This window comes from Rhinolophus ferrumequinum, chromosome 24 (genome assembly GCF_004115265.2).
Source record: "Rhinolophus ferrumequinum isolate MPI-CBG mRhiFer1 chromosome 24, mRhiFer1_v1.p, whole genome shotgun sequence".
Lineage (NCBI taxonomy): Eukaryota > Metazoa > Chordata > Mammalia > Chiroptera > Rhinolophidae > Rhinolophus > Rhinolophus ferrumequinum.
The window spans coordinates 13,855,266-13,871,862 of record NC_046307.1 but is presented as its reverse complement, the minus strand read 5'-3'; the positions used below and the strand labels follow the sequence as shown (position 1 = coordinate 13,871,862).

Here is a 16,597-nt window from a genome sequence, read left to right as displayed (position 1 = left end):
AAATTAACTGAAGAGCCTTTACTGTCTGTAGTTTCCCTCTAATTCAAACGGAAGCCTCATATTTGTGGTGACTGTTTGCCCTAAATTAAATTGTCAAGGCCAGCTCATACTAGCTCCATTCTTGGCCCAAGTTTGGATTCTAACTTGCAACTAAGTCATTTTAGACAATGTAATTAAATACATCTCATTCTAACGGCTTTTAGATTCATGGTTTTAATATACTGCCAATGCAGCTGAGCTCCAGAATGATGAGCTGCTCAAGTTTAGCAAATGATAAGAAAGAGCTGTGAGCTGTTAAAACGTCTGAAATGCAGTTACTCACCCTTATCATCAACACCGCTTTCCTGATGTCCCGGATGCCATCATACACCAGGCGCGAGGCATCGATGAACTCGTTCTCATCCATGGGCTGGGCGGGATCCGAGCTGAGGGCCTCCACGGCCGCCTCCACTTGCTCGGTAAAGCGGGGCATGACTGTGGAGGAAGGGGCAAGGCCGATGCTGCTGGCCCAGCAGACGTCCTCGTTCTACCAAACCCCCCAAACCCCTCATTCAGAGACAGAGGCGAGGTGTGTGAAGAAGAGCCTCTGCTCCTACCCACGTGAGACATGTTTATGGCTGGAATAAATTAAAGGCTCTATTTTATAAAGACTTGAATCATCTTTGTCTGACCAGATTCTACAATACGGGATTTAGATGGCTGAGAATGTGAAGTGAGATTAACTTGAGGCCTTAAGAATGGGACCCTCCTTAATGTAGCATTTATTCACCGACAGATTTTAATTCAGAGTCCACCTTAAATAGTATGTTTAGAATTATTCTAACCATGAATCATGGGACACACATGCAGGAGGTGTGTACGTGAGGCCTTACTCTTGCTGACCAGTGTCCCATAAGCCTGATGCACCACCCAGAACCCTTAAGACCTGAGTCCTAATCTGCTTCCTAACCGAGGCCATCTGCGTGTGAGGAGCACCAGTGATGAAGGGAGTTCCCGTACCTGTGTTGGAGAGCAGCTTGGTGGCTTCCAGCACCTTCTCTGTGTAGACCCCTGGTTCATAGTTGTCCATCTCTGAGGTGACAACGTGAATGACCCGGGCTGCCCGGCCTCGGATTGCACCTGCTGTGCGGTCCAGCCCATCCACATCTTTCTCTTGGAGAGCAATGACACATTTGTTCACATCTTCCAAAATGTGATTTTCTGAGGAACAAGCAAAAAGCTGATTGAGGGAGGAGGCCTTCCACAAGAAGGGGACAAATTTGCTGCTTTTCTTTTACAATTACACTTGACAAACAATAAATACTAGTTTCAGGTGTGTAACACAGTGGTTAGACATTTACATAAATCTGAAGGTTCGCTGTAAGGCTTTATCCTCCCGTCCCTCGTCCCTTCCTCCAGTAGAGCCAACAGCAGTCAATCTACCAAGAAGCCACAACAGCCCTGGGACAGGAGAAGGTGCTGGAAAGCAGGCTGGAGCCTCATCAGGAGGGTGCTGAGGGAGCCTACCTGAGGGCAAACATTCTGGAACCCTCTTGTGGGCTTCAGCTAGGCCTCTTATGGTATTTGTGGAAACCGCTGAATCTTGTTAAAGCCGACAAGTGGCTCCTACCAGTCTGAGACCTGGAACTGGAAGACCCACCAAAACCATTTTTCCTCAAAGCAAAAAGCTTGACAGCGGATCTTGGGAACCCCAGTATAAGGAGTTGGCTTCAACCTCATCTATAATAGCAAAGTGGAAGCGACCCAAATGTCCACCCGCAGAGTGGGTAATAAATTATGGGCACTACGCAACCGTTAAAACGAATGAGGTCGCTCTGTAGTGACAGACCCAGAATGGGACAGGGCATGTTCTCACTCCCCCAGAACTGCAGAGACCACCGCAGAGCCTGAATGACAGGGCTGCCTGGACTCCACGGGGCAGATGGGCGAGCAACACAAAGGAAGGTCCCAGGTGATCACCTGGCCGTTTCCTTCCTGCTCGGAAAAGAGTTTTCCTCATGACATGTGGGAACTTCGAAGCAGTGTCAAAGACATGCTCACTCCCTTAAACCAAGAGTACCTGGTACAACAAGTGAAAGACTAATGGCCAGTTCTGGAAGAGCCAGAACAATTAGGGCAAATGCAATCTGTTTAAGAAACACGTCTGGTAATTTCTTTGCCTGGCCTGGCTACCTTGTGCTTTGACATGTCATTATCCAGGACTGGTTCCTGATTTAATCTACTTCCAAAAGCCATACCATTCCTAGCCTCTGCTAACACAGTCACGTTATATTTGACAGTGTCTTAGGGAGCTAGTAATAAGCTTGACCTCTTAAGATACCCAAAACAAGAACGTGGTGATGCTATACCATTTCCTCAAGGGCAGCCAGAGGCACGTGGCACTGGGCAGATGGAGCAGAGAACAGAGCCACCACAATGCCCTGCCTGGGCTTCAGGAACGCCTGTGGGCCCCAAAACCCAAGGCCCTCCTCCTCGGAGTTCCCGACAGACTGCAGGCAGCGACTGTATAAGGATCTTTGCACTAAAGCCACAGGTACAATGGACAATGATGAAAAACTCACAATGAGAAAGACCTAATAATGTGAAAGAACTGAAAAGAGATTTGGTGAAAACATCTTTCCTACAAAACTAAATATACTTTTACTATATAATTCAGCAGTCACACACCTTGGTATTTATCCAAAGGAGATGAAAACTTACGCCCACATAAAAGCCTACACATAGATGTTTACAGCAGCTTTATTCATAATTGCCAAAACTTAAAAGCAGCCAAGATGTCCTTCAGTAGGTGAACAGATGAACTGGGTCCACCCAGACAATGGAATATTACTTAGCACTAAAAAGAAATGAGTTATCAAGCCATGAAAAGACACGGAAGAATCTTACCTGCATATGACTAAGTGAAAGAAGCCAGTTCGAAAAAGCTACATACTGTATGAGTCCAACTACATGATGTTCTGGAAAAGGCAAAACTAAGGAGACAAGACCGGGGCTGGAGGCAGGGATGAACAGACAGAGCAGTGAATTCTCTATATGATATTATAATGATGGATACATTTGTCCCAAACCACAGAATGTAAAGCAAGAGTGAATAATAATGTATGTTGTGGATTTGGGGCAGTAATGATGTGTCTGTCGGTTGTAACATGTGCCACCATGGTGGGGGGTATTGAAACGGAGGAGGCTGTGCGTGTGGGGGCAGAGGTCAGATGGGAAATCCCTACCTTTCAATTTTGCTGTGAACCTAAACGCTTTAAAAGTCTTTATATATAAGAGGGTGCCAAAAAAATGAATACATATTTTAAGAAAGGAAAACTGTATTAAAATTGTAATACTCAATATTTACCAATAACAAAAGATTAATACAAGTCACGTTTGACTTCTGCAATTACAAAGTGTTCAAAGTGGTTACCATCAGCGTCCAGACACTTCTCATTACAGCGATCTACTGCTTGAGCAACGTTAACCAAAGTGTCCACTTCTATACATTTTTTTGGCACCCCCAGTATTAATAAAATATCTTTCCAAGGAAAGCCAGAGTATAGTAAGAATTCCTGTTACAGAAAGGAAAAATGAATTACCACAATATAGCTAATACCATAATTTAGTGTCTACTAATTAAAAAATTAGGAGACTTGTTAAGGTTTATGTCATTGTACTACTATCAAAAGAGAAAACATATTAAACTTTTTACATAAACACATTTTAGGGGGGGATATCTGAAACAATTACAAGAATAAATGGATTTGGAGCCCATCAGAAACATAGTACAAACACTCTACATATTAATTTAAACTAAAGAGAATGGTACTGAGCTTGCCTACCATACTAGGCCGTGGTTAAAAACTGCTGCTTTTACTGAATCTAACACAGTATTTTACACTTGTATCTTGTATCATTAAGAAAAGGAAAGGAATAAAAAGAAAAGATATTGCTAACTAAACTATGAACCAATGTTTCTCATCATTGATTTTTAAGACTCATCCTTGCTTCAGGATTGTTAATATTTGGGGAGCACATCTTAGAGTTACTGAAGGATGGCATTCTTTTTGTTCACTAAACAAAGTGGCCTAAACTTCCACCAAGTTTAGAAGTGGCCTAAACTTCTAGCTTCATTTAGACACCTGTGTTTTAAAAAATCAATTTAGACCTTCTTAAATTCAAACCGGCTTTTCCCCAGATGAACCCAAACCTTCAGTGACAAAGGAAGCCTTCCGTTTCAGGAAGCTGACTAAAGTAATATTCTCTACCCTCACTGAACAGCCGTCTAAGGAAGCCCCAGCCGCTGAGGCCACCTCACACCTGGGACACAGCATCAACCCTGCTCTCTACACTGGAGCCCAAGGGGAGAAGTGAATGTTCAGTGGCCACATGCAAACACAGGAGGGTTGGGGGCTCTCACGATAACACAGCATAAATTACTTGAGCTTTCATTGAAATCCCCAGGAAACTCACCATGGGTTTACACGTGCCGAGTAAACACACCAATCTGCACCCCATTAAAAACTATGGCTGTTCAATGCAGTCTTTTTCGTTTTTTTTGGTGCTTCTAACAGGAAAAACAAATCATACACATACTCCAGTCTGTCCACAAGGAATCATATTATGGACACTATTATACTTATTTTTCATTTGAAAACCTTTCTAGGTCTATCTACAGATCTGCAACTCATCCATTTTAATGGCTGCATCCTTGTTTCAGGATTGTTAATATTTGGGGGGTGGGGGGGAACAGATGGAGGGGCCATAATTCACTTATCCAGTCTTCTCTTACACATTTTGGTTGAGGTGAACACCCTCGTACAAGTATTCTGGCAAACATTTATTTGTGTACATGTCCCTGGGGAAAATTTCTAGCAATGGGATTATTAAATCAAAGGCACATATGTTTAAAGTAGATGTATGGTGCCTAACTGCCATCCAGGAACCAAGCCAACTGGCATTCTCCAGAAAGAATACATAAACTTATACTTCAGTTCACAATGCAGAACAGGACCCATTCTGCATACCCCTTGCTCTGGAGAGCTTTATTGGTGCAACCTTATACACACAGGAGACACTAAGTTATATAAAGGACTTATATATAACAGGAAATAATCTGAGTGCTTGACATTTAACTAACAGGTGCCATTTCTTTAAAAAATAAAACCACCAACCAATTAATGAGGAAACGGGGGCACAGAAGTATTGAGTGACTTATCCGAGGTCACAGAGCAAGTGGACACAGGAGTCAAAAATCAAACCTAACTTCACTACTACCTAGCTACTTGCTTCTGTTTGTCATTTTTGCTATTAAACACAAAAACAAACATTAGGTACAATAATCCTTTTATTTAATGTCCTCCCAATCAAGACCAAATTCTTTGGGCACACTGATAACGAAGAAGACAGGAGAAATCATCACTCTTGTGTGTTGTCCTAAAGTAGCTAATGAAATGATTGTTTCCAAGAGCATTTGGTAAAGAAATGTAATAAACCAATTAGAACCACTCACACCTTTTAAAAACAAAAATAAAAACAGTGACCAAAACTTCCACATGCAAGCAAACGAATGAGAAAGTAAGCCGCATTTTGGGAAAGCATTTGTTAATACAATTCAAATGAAATTCAAACAGTGTCCCTTTGATAAATTTCAAACCCCTATTAAGGGATCAGTCAATATAAACACACTCCTGGTTTGCTGGATGCTCTCTAGCATCCTAAACCACCTCCACTATTTACCAGGCAACATCTGAATAGCTGGGAGGAGAGAGTCGCCACTCCCTCTTGCCTGAGGTGGCTGCATGTGCCTCTCTCTATTGTCACGTGCCCCCGTCTCATAGTTGACATGCGGTGGCCCAAGCTCCCCCTGCCCTGCAGCCTCATAAAAATGCGGGCACAGGGTCTTGGCGGCTTCACCAGATTGTACACATGATGATCAGTACTTTTTGCGCCACAAATTTAGGCTACGCCTTATGGTAAGTATGAGGGAACTTCTGGAGCCAATGAAACAAAACATCCGGGAACAACAGAGATCAAGCAGCAGAGGGGCCTCTGAGACCTATTCCTTCAATACCTTCCCCTTGGGGATGTTCTCAGTGAGTGGGCTGGGCTGCAGCAAACATCCAGGCCCCATGGATTCCAAGACGGTAGAAAATTATCAGTGGAAATAGTCCCCAAAAACGCTCACAAGGGCCGCAAGGCCCCAGCCCAGAACACAGTGAACGACCACTCCAAGGAGTCAAGCAGCCAAGCAGCATCCGTACTTTTCATTTAGCAAAATTTTATGAAGCCCACTAACCGTAAGGCAGACCTGTGCTTGGCACCCCCATACTCAGAAACATACCCACCTCACTGAGGGGACCAGTGAGGCACCAATGTGTGTAAGGGCAAGGGGGGGACTGGACTGGCTGAGGGGCAGGGCAGGGTGAGGGCAAGACACGGCTTCCTGTCTAAAGCCTGCCCGCGCCTGCTGTAGACGCCACCAGCTCTCCAATCCACGGTGCACACCTAGAGATGCTGGGGACCAGTGCGGGGGGTGGGGGACGGGGGTGGTGCCTGCCAGTTCCAAGTGAAGCTCCTCTCAGTGAGAGCCGCCACTTCACTCCTGAGGCTGTGTGTTGGGGGGACATCGCTAGGCCCCCCACAAACAAGGTGCTAGAGCTGCCATGGGCGAAGCAGGTGCGTGAGGGTATAAGCTGCTTAATCCAGTAGAACTCCACACGCGCATCTGCTGCTTGTCTCCTCCCTTCACCCCACGCCCCTAAAAATTTTAGCACATTATACAAATCAGAAGAATTGCGAATAGCCCTGTCCTGTTGATTATTTAGTTACTTGACATTGCTAAGCAAGTCTGTGACAAAACATCAGAGAAACCCATCAGGGTAGACCTCGAAAATTCAGATGCTCTGCAACCACCACCACTTTCTGACTGAGAATTGTTCCGTGTTTTTTATATGCTAAATAGAAAATGTCTAAACTCCTTTCCATCAAGTCAACCCTATGCTTTCCACATTTGCATAAAAATTGAACATACCAGACAAAAGTGTATCTGTTAAAGAATTTGATTTCTCTTTACTGTTCTTCTGTTTTATGTCACATACCCTGAAGATACTACCTGCATCCCACTAAACACTACTGCAGAATCCCTTTTGTTCTCAGATTTGAAGAATGTTACATGAAGGACATTAGATTCTTCCATTTTATTTTGCTGTAAGGAGGACTGAAAATCCCTGGAGATCGAGCCTGAGATCTACCCACCCTAAGCACAAAACAGGAAGTTTAGGAATGGAATAGCTGTCTTTGGAGGGGGGCTTTGCACTGGGAGTTCAGAATTTGTTGTTTGCTTAAAAGTGTGCTGTGAAGGTGGAATGTTTTTCTCTAAACCTATGAAAGAGAATAATTCAATACTTCATTGGGAAAAACAACAGAAGGCCAAGATTTCCCAAAAAAGCCATTGCTGCATTTTTGGCACCTGTAAAGATGTGCTTGCAAATGGGTTTTTGTTTTAAAGCACCAGCACCTGCAATCTGGCAGTCCTGCAGCAGCGTGGTTTACCCCCTTTCTACACTTTACAGATGGCCTGCTCCCAACTCTGTCCAGTAGAGCCACCAACCCCATGGAAAGTGGGCAGCGACGGGAACACTGGCATGTGGAACACATTGTCACCTTATAAGGTCACTCACTGCTGGAGGACAGCTGCTGTGCAGGGACTGAAGCCCCACTTCTGTTTCAAGCCCCACTGCCACCTGCATCTCCCACCTTCAGCCTGGGGTTCCCTGGGGTGACAGGTAGTTTCAGCCCTACAAGTACCCAGCCACTGACTCTCCCCACAACCGCTGGCTTTAGGAAGCCTGGCACCGCCAGAGAGCAAGCAGGGCAGCCAAGGGCAGCAGAGGGCCCCTCAAACGGAGAGCGCATTAAATGGAGATGGACTGACATTCATCTATGTGACAAACAGAGAATTACAGTTGACAGACATTTTCTATATGAATGCGATTTACTATGTCATTACCAGTTTATGTTTATATAATGAAATCAACTGTTCTGTGAGGTGAATTACTCAGATTTATTTTTTGCAAGTTCCTAATTAAATGGCACTTAAATATTTCCTCTCTGTTTTCTGTCTGTGCATCATGTAGGCAGAGTCTTTCAAAAAGTAGGCAGTTAAACTATGATCATTTTTGTGAGGGAGACAGAACAGATTTCCAAGAAGGGAAAAAATTTAGTTTACAAAAGAAACTAAAGGTGATGGTGTTGGGATTCCCTTCTCCTAAATTTCACTTGCTTATAACAAATACCCACAGGCTCTAGGATACAGGTCAATGCCTTTCCTAAGCACACAGCTGGAAGAGGGCTGGATGGTTATGGTGCGGTACAGGTCACAGTGGTAAGACCTTGCTCTATACAAACGGGAGGTCTCTGCCAGCAGCTTTCTGATTCATGTCTAGACCGAGACCAGCCCTAGCACAGGGGACACGAGCCCACCTCCACGGCTCAGGGGACAGTGGGAGCTTTTTTTTTTTTTTTTTTTAATTAAAATGAAAACCTGCACATTATTGCTAGAATAATTCACCTGCCCAGACTTGGGGGCGTTTTGATTGTCCATTATTGTAACTTAGGCAAAAGTAATTATGCGCATCCTCACATGCTCCTCTGGGGAACCAGCTCATTACCTGAGACAGCCAGGAAGTCGTCAATGGAAGTAATGTCATCCACAGCATCTGTGAGAACGCGGACTTGTTTTTCCCACTGTTCTTTAAAAAGATCCATGTTCTCTTGGGCCAGTTTACTCTGTGGTTTTGCTGCCAAAGCCAATGCAGCATTGATAACCTGCAAAAATATTAAAGTTCATTGTTTACGCTTCAAAGTCATGAAAATCAAACTGGGATAATATGGTCAGCGTGTTGATGGCTTTGTTTCACATGCCTTCCCCAGGACACGATACCACATGTTCCACCGTTAACACAGATGGAGGAAAGAAGTGTGTGGAACGGTAGGTTTTTATGTGTGAATGTCGAGAAGTAACACATTTGAAATACAGTAATACATTGCAACGATGGACAACTACAAACAAAAATATCTCTAATATTTCCACAGTGAAACAACTGTAATTTTTAACATCTTCCAGGCTTTTTTCTCCTCATATACATATGTAGGCATGCATGCATGTCAAAAAATATACAATTAGTAAGACTTGCTACATAAAACTACGTTGTTTCTTATTTTAAATACTTCTCCATATCATTGCATGTATGTTTAAAACATTAACTGTTTATTATTCCATCTTACGGGCGGTATAGCACTATTTTCTTACTGTAGGATATCTAGGTTTGTTCAGTTACCCGCCATTCTTAGTAATCTTGTCAGGGACATTTAGCATTTTAGGTTCCTTATACATTATCACAGCACATTTGTGAAAAATATATTGTATTCCAATTCCAAGCATTTTTCTAACAGCATATTTGACATATAATAACTGCATAGAAAGTGTAAAATTGTTAAGTTTAAAAAGTTATTTCTTAAAAAAAAGTTTTGAGATATAATTCACATACCAAACAATTCACCCATTTAAATCACCCATTTAATTCAGTGGTTTTCAGTATCTTCACAGCTGTACAACCATCACCACAATCATCATCCCCAAAAGAAACCCACATCTATTAGTCAGCCCCCTCCCGTCTCTCAACACTCCTTACCCTATCTCCTGGGAACCACTAACTTAACATTCTGTCTCTATGGATTTGCCAATTCTGGACATTTCATATAAATGGAATCGTATTAATATGTAGATTTTGTAACTAGCTTCTTTCACTTAACATATTTTTGAGGTCCATCCATACTGTAAAATCTATCGGTATTTCATTCCTTTTTATTGACAAATAATACACCATTATATGGCTGTACCGCATTTTATTTATCCTTCATAACGTGATGGACTTTTGATTCATTTCCACTTTTTGGCCATTATGAATAATGCTGCTATGAACATTCATGTACATGTTTTCATATGTTTCCATTATTCTTGGGTATACAACTAGGAGTAGAATTGCTGGGTTTTATGGTTAACTTTGTTTAACTTTCTGAGGAACTTCCTTCCTGTTTTCCAAAGCAGTTGCACCATTTTGCATTCCCAGCAGCATGTATGAGGGTTCCAATTTCCCAACATCCTCACCAACACTTGTTTTTCCTTTTTAAAAAAATTTATAGCCATGCTAGTGGATGTGAAGTGCTATCTCACTGTGGTTATAATTTTCATTTCCCTAATGGCTCATGATGTTACACATCTTTTCTTTCATGTGCTTATTGACCATTAGTATAAATTCTTTAGAGAAGTATCTACTCAGATTCTTTGATGTATTCACTGAATGAATGACAACTGCATGAAAATGAGCTGAGAGAATAATCAGTTAAGATTTCTAGGTACAAGGTGCTTATGGGTTATTAAAAATAAATGTGTTTATAATAATGCAACTTAGAAGGGAAGCAGACAAGAGGAAACTGGTGGTGATGGAGTGGAGATATGGATGAGGCAGAAAAAGTTTCCATAGAAGCATTTGGGCATAAAACCCGAGGATAAGAGTTTGGGATGATTCTTTTTTTAGGCAATGTAAGAACCACATGCATTCAGGTCATGTGTATAATTCCTAATATACTGGAGGAGTATTCAAGAATGATGTTATCAACTTAGCCCCCAAAGACTATAGTTAAAAAAACTGAAGAATTAGACTGACTAGACTGGTGCAACCGTTCCCTTCCCTCCTAAACAACTGGACGTGATAGGCCATCAATTACAGAGCACAGGCATGGGGGAATGGCCATCCCAGTTATTAGTTAATTAATAACTTTCAAAAATGTATGGATTTGGACAAATTATTTGGAAGAGACAACCTATCTTTCTCATATGTTATGCTGTGGTCTTCCATATTTTCATCATTTTCAAGGCTTGTTCTTTTTCTCTTTTTTTTCTTGCCATTCATTTCCACTGGGTGATTCACCATTGTGGACTACTCACTTCATTAACTAACTCATTAATTCATTCATGTATCAGTGAATCAGAGTGGAGCTAGACCTTGTAAGAATATCTAGCTGAAGAAAATATTTCCAAAGAGAGCCAAGTAAACACAGGCAGGGACTTAATTATATGTTGTAAATACTAAGATAATTTTCCCTTACAAAGAGAAAATTGCTCTCTTTTTCTGTAATATATCTTATCTGAGAAAGTGCAGCGGAGGCACAGCAACTTGCCTGAGGTACAGGACACTTGATAAATACTCATTTCTGATGTCTCTTAGTAAATTAAAAATAGGAAAGATATTTAAAACACTACTTTAAATAATCATCTGACACTTAGTGGTAAAACTCTAGAATCATTTACCTTAAAAATCAAGATGTTATTGATTGGAATACCTACTGTCACCATTACTTAAATAATAATATAATGGTCTTTCTAGCTAATGAAATTAAATGGGAATTGGAAAAGATAGAAAAAGCTCTTAGAAAGGAGACAACAAAATTACTTTTCAATGCAAATGACCTTTGTTTATCTAGGAAATTAAAGAGTCAACTGAAAAAACTCTCAGAATTAATAAGAATTCATTAAGGTAGCTAGAGACAATATAAATATATAAAAATCAATAACTTTTCTATATACTAGAAAAAATTTAGACTATAAAATGAGGGGAGTGTCAGATCTTCATGAAAACAGCATGTAGGATTAAATCTGTAAAGAAACTCACAGGACTGAAGTAACAAAAAAATAACTAAACTTTTCTGAGGTGCATTAAAAAAAACTTGAATAAATAGAAATACATTCCATGTTTAAGGGTAGGAAGATTGACCTATTTATTTACAAATTAATCTGGAACAATAAATAGCTGAGAATAGCCAAAAAAAAAAAAAAATCTTGGGGATAGAGAGCAAGAGTAAGGGAGGGATAGTTAAAATACAATATAAAGCTAAAGTAATCAGAACAGAATATAGTCTAAAACCAGACCCTATCCTAGAGCAAAACAGAATGTATGATAAAAGTGACATCACTTATCAGTGGGGAATGGTCCATTAAGTTACAGCCTCACTTCATATTTATATTTATGTGCTAAGACTGTGTCTAGATAGATGAGTTAAATTAAAAATAACAAGGCCAGAAGAATACAATTTATATATTTACTGAACAAAACTGTAAATAGAAATAAATATTTTTTATGGCTAGAAAACTCTTTTCTACTTCCAAATAACAATGGTAGAAGTCAATCTATAAATTTGATTACTTCCTCTATTTAAGTATGTACATGATAGATGAAATGTGTATGTGTGTGTCTGTGTGTGTGTGTGTGTAGTGATCAGTAAGGAAAACACCAAAATACCAGCAGAAAATGAGGGAAAGACATGGACAGCTTACCTAAGGTGAACCACAAACGACTAGGCAACAACTAGGGGGAAAATGTACTCACAAAGAAATGCAATTTAATGTGAGTTAATATTTTTGCTCATTGAATTTGCAAAGATGCACACTAGGCACTTCTACCATAGTGAATGTCAAGTTTTAAAATGTTGCTGTTGCTAAAACCTCCAGCACAATGATGATGGACATTCTTGTTTTGTTTCTGACTGTAGGGGGAGAGTACTCAGCCTTTCACCTTTAAGTACCATGTTTCACCAGGCTGAGGAAATTCTCTTCTATTCCTAGTATGCAAAGTGTTTTATCAGGCCTGGATGTTAGTTTTTTTTTTTTTTTTTAAAGCACAGCGCAGCTCACAATGGCCCATACGGGGATCGGGGATCGAACCAGCAACCTTAGTGTTATTAGCACCACGCTCTTATCAACTGAGCTATCTGGCCACTCCCTGGATGTCAGATTTTATCACTTTCTCTGTTTTATTACTACCATTCTGGCTACCTCTTCTCCCATTGCCTTTGCTGTCTTGTCTTTTTCCACTAATGTTGGAGTTCCTCAGATTTCGATTCTTTCTCTCTTTCTACACTCCTCCTATGAACAATTTCATCTAGTTTCATGATTTTGCCCACTAATCCCACATCTCTTTCCTACAGCACTCATTCTAGCCCCGAACTCATACCCTACTACATACCTGATAGCTCTACACAGATGTCTCAGATATTTCAAAATAAGCACATCCAAAATAAAACTTACGATTTCCTGTTCCCAGCCACGCTGAATGAGCCCTTTAGCTCTTCTGCCAAACCACTTTTCCCTATCAAAGTAAATGACAACTCCACCCTTCCATCTTTGTAGGCTCAAAATCTTGGAATTTCCCTGACTATTCTTTTTCCCCTCTATCTCACATAAAATCCTTCAGTAAACTCTACCTTCAAGATATATCCAGACTCTAACCAGTGCTCACCACTTCCACTGTCCTCTTGCCTGGATTAGTACCAGAGCCTCTGTTTTAGTTTCCTATTGCTGCTGTAACATATTACCACAAACGTAGTTGTCCTTAGAACAGAAATGTATTACCTTACAGTTCCGCAGGCCAAAAATGGTTTGCAAAGATCTAAAATCAAAGTGTCATCAGAACTGTTCATTCTGGGGCTCCAGGGAAGCATCCAGTCCTTGCCCTTTACAACTTCTAGAAGCTGCGCACATTCCTTGGCTTGTGGCCACATCACTCCAACTCCAGTTTCCATGATCTCATCTCTGACTCTGACTCTGGACTCTGACAGCTCTGCCTCCCTAAGGATTGAGGCGGGGTCCCACCTGGATAATCGAGGATAATCTAACCAACTACAGGGCCTTAGCTTACCTCTACAAAGTCCCCTTTGTCATGTAAGGTAACATTCACAGGGTTCAGGTATTAGAAAATGTCCCCCTCTTTGGGGGGGGGGGGAGGGCATTATTCTGCTTACCGCACTTCCTAAGGGGTCTGTCTCTCTGCTTCCATCCTTCCTCACAGAAGTCAGAGAGACCTTGTTAAAATCTCAGATCATGTCAATCCTCTACTCAAAACCCTTCAATGGCTTTCCATGTCACTAAAAGCTGTACCGAAAAGGCCCTACACTACCCAAACTCCTGTTACAATTTGACCCCCTTCCTCAAAGCCTCTGCATTTGCTGTTCCTTCTGCCTGGAGTCCTCTCCCCTAAGATACTCTACGGCTTGCTCGGTTATCTCCTCCAGGTCTCTGCTTCTACAGCACTTTCTCAGTGAGGTCTTTCTTGACCATCTCAACTGCACTATTTAACACACACATTTGTGGGATGTAGCTAAAGCACTGCTTTGAGTGAAATTTACAGCATTAAACGTTGAACTGTTCATTAGAAAAGAAGATCTCAAATCAAGGATCTAAAGGCTTCTAACTATAGAAACTAGAAACAGGGCAAATTAAACTCAAAGCAAGCAGAAGGAAGAAAACAGTAGCAATTGATGAAATACAAATTCCCAAAGCTCACTCAAGAATAAACAGCTAATCTGAATATCCTGATATCTATTCAAGAATTCACTATTAAAAACCTTCCCATGAAGAAAACTCCAGGCCAGATGGCCTCATTGATAAATTCTCCCAAACATATAAAAAAGGACCAATACCAATTACACAGACTTTTCAAGAAAACGGAAGAGAAAGAAACACTTTCCATCTTTTATGATTTGGAAACCAAACTTTACAAGAAAAAAAACAAGACCGATATCAATATGCCAGCCTGACAAGGAGACTGCAGTATCTCAGGACGCCTGGAACCTGCAGACCTCTGGATGGGGGTGAGGGTGGAGGAAAGAGAAAATGGTGAAACTTAGTCAGAAGCATCTCCTTGGAGCCCTTCTGTGAAACTGCTTTGTGAGAAAAGATTAGAGAATATCAGAAGTGAAGAAGTGAGGTGATTCGAAGGCAGATGGTCTTATGATTGTGAAATAATAGATGAGTGAGAGCTGAGGCCGCAGGCTACCCTGGCCGCTCTGCCTTGGGTGCTCCTGTAAGAGCTGTATGTTTTCTCACAACCTGCAGGCCAGGCCTGTCTGGGTTTGTACTTATTTGATGCTTGTCAAGCCTGTTAGTCACAAAAATGATCAGTGTTCCCACAAGCACAACGGAAGGAAAAAAACAATATGGAAGATAAATCTAAGGAGGTAGAAGAATGTACAATTTCATAAGTTATTTCTCAATTTAGTGAAAAGTACAAAAAAAATGCAGGTAAGCAGTGGCTTCACATACTCAATTCGCCCTTTGCAGATTTCCAAGAAAGGCCATGTTTTAAACCAGGATATATGAATTATTAAAGTGCCAGATTTGTATTAATGTTAAGTGCACAATGCTCATACTTGCACAATAAACCAAGAAAAATAAAATATTAAGTGAGATCATCTCCAAAATGCCTTTCTCAAATTTTAAAGACTCAGTTGTCAGAAACATGGCGTTGGCAGGGTTTTGTTTTGGTTTTTGCTGTTTTCACCCCTGGCCAGCACCAAATGAATCGAAAACCTGAAGTACGTGAAGCAGCCACCAGGGGCTGAGATGGCTTCTGCACATCCACCAGCAAGACAATGTTGGGGACATACGTGGACACAAACGGTCTGTCCCAAATCAGTTTTTTCCTTTCTGCTCAGATGAAGGCGGGTCCATTTTCTGACGAACTGAGTGAGAGGGAGTGCAGCCACAAAGGGGAGGGAAGTGCAGGAGAAGAACTGACCTACTTCCTCTCGTACCCATGATAACAGCACATCACCAAAAAATGTCGGAGCTTTCCCCCCACGTACAACAAAATAAAACCACTTTCGGGTGACTTCCTCCTCAACTCAACTTTAACAAAAAATATTTGGAGTTAAAGTTGCTTTACTACTAAAAAGTTAGTACTTTAGAACAAAATTTCCCATTTCTAAAAGTTAACTGGTATTGGGCACACTGGAAAATGAGGAGGAAGAAAACTCTAGAGGCTCCATCTGTCCTCTCCCCTCCAGAAAGGAGCAATAAGGTCTAGGAGCCAACTGGAAACTGGAAGTGGAGCCAGTGAAAGCAGCCCCCAGGGAAGCTGCACAAGGAGCCACCCCACCCCCGACGCCCCCTCCCCCGGCACCCGGGCCAAGGCTCCCTGAAAGTGGCAGCTGGGGTGTGAGGCACAGAAACCAGCCTGGAAAAGCCTAACACGTATTGCCCCCTCGGACAGATGTTGACAGCAGCCTCACAATAAAGAAACATAGACTTTAACATAACTGTCTCCATGCTATAGCATATTAAACACCACCTTAAAATCCTGGGAAAGTAACAAGCTAGCCTAGGTAATTAATTTGCCTGGAGTGTTTATCAAAGAGGCCAGTGACTACCTCAGGGCTAGGACACCCCCCTCACCTTCCCCACCTGCCTGAGGTCACTGTCCACATCAGGACGAAGAGTAAGGAGAGCGCTCCACTCAAATCCCGCTTCCTCAAAGCGTCGGCCCAGCTACCCTGAAGGAGAGGCCCTTTGAACAGGAAGCACATGGGCCAGGGTAGGCCCGATGCAGCTCCCACAAGAGTTTGGTTTACCCTCGTCAAAGAATTTCAAAACTTCAAATCTGGTACCAATCATTTAAAATTGAGACTTGACAAAAATCTGACCTGCTGACTTCTAAATAATGAAAGGACCAAGCAATGATGGAACGGCACATGGTACTGCACGTAGTGTCATTACCAT

At 41.7% G+C, this 16,597-nt stretch overlaps 1 protein-coding gene across 3 annotated transcripts in view; it reads right to left on the bottom strand.

The window, feature by feature from the left end:
• The window catches only part of CTNNA1 (catenin alpha 1), a 229,159-nt gene that overhangs the window by 7,608 nt on the left and 204,954 nt on the right, over positions 1-16,597 (bottom strand). For all 3 annotated transcript variants that reach the window (XM_033095903.1, XM_033095902.1, XM_033095901.1), the window contains exons 11-13: positions 8,655-8,811; positions 1,000-1,200; positions 323-474 (exon numbers count right to left, since the gene is read on the bottom strand). In XM_033095903.1, the coding sequence (XP_032951794.1) occupies positions 323-474; positions 1,000-1,200; positions 8,655-8,811 (510 nt within the window). The remainder of the gene's footprint in view (positions 1-322; positions 475-999; positions 1,201-8,654; positions 8,812-16,597) is intronic.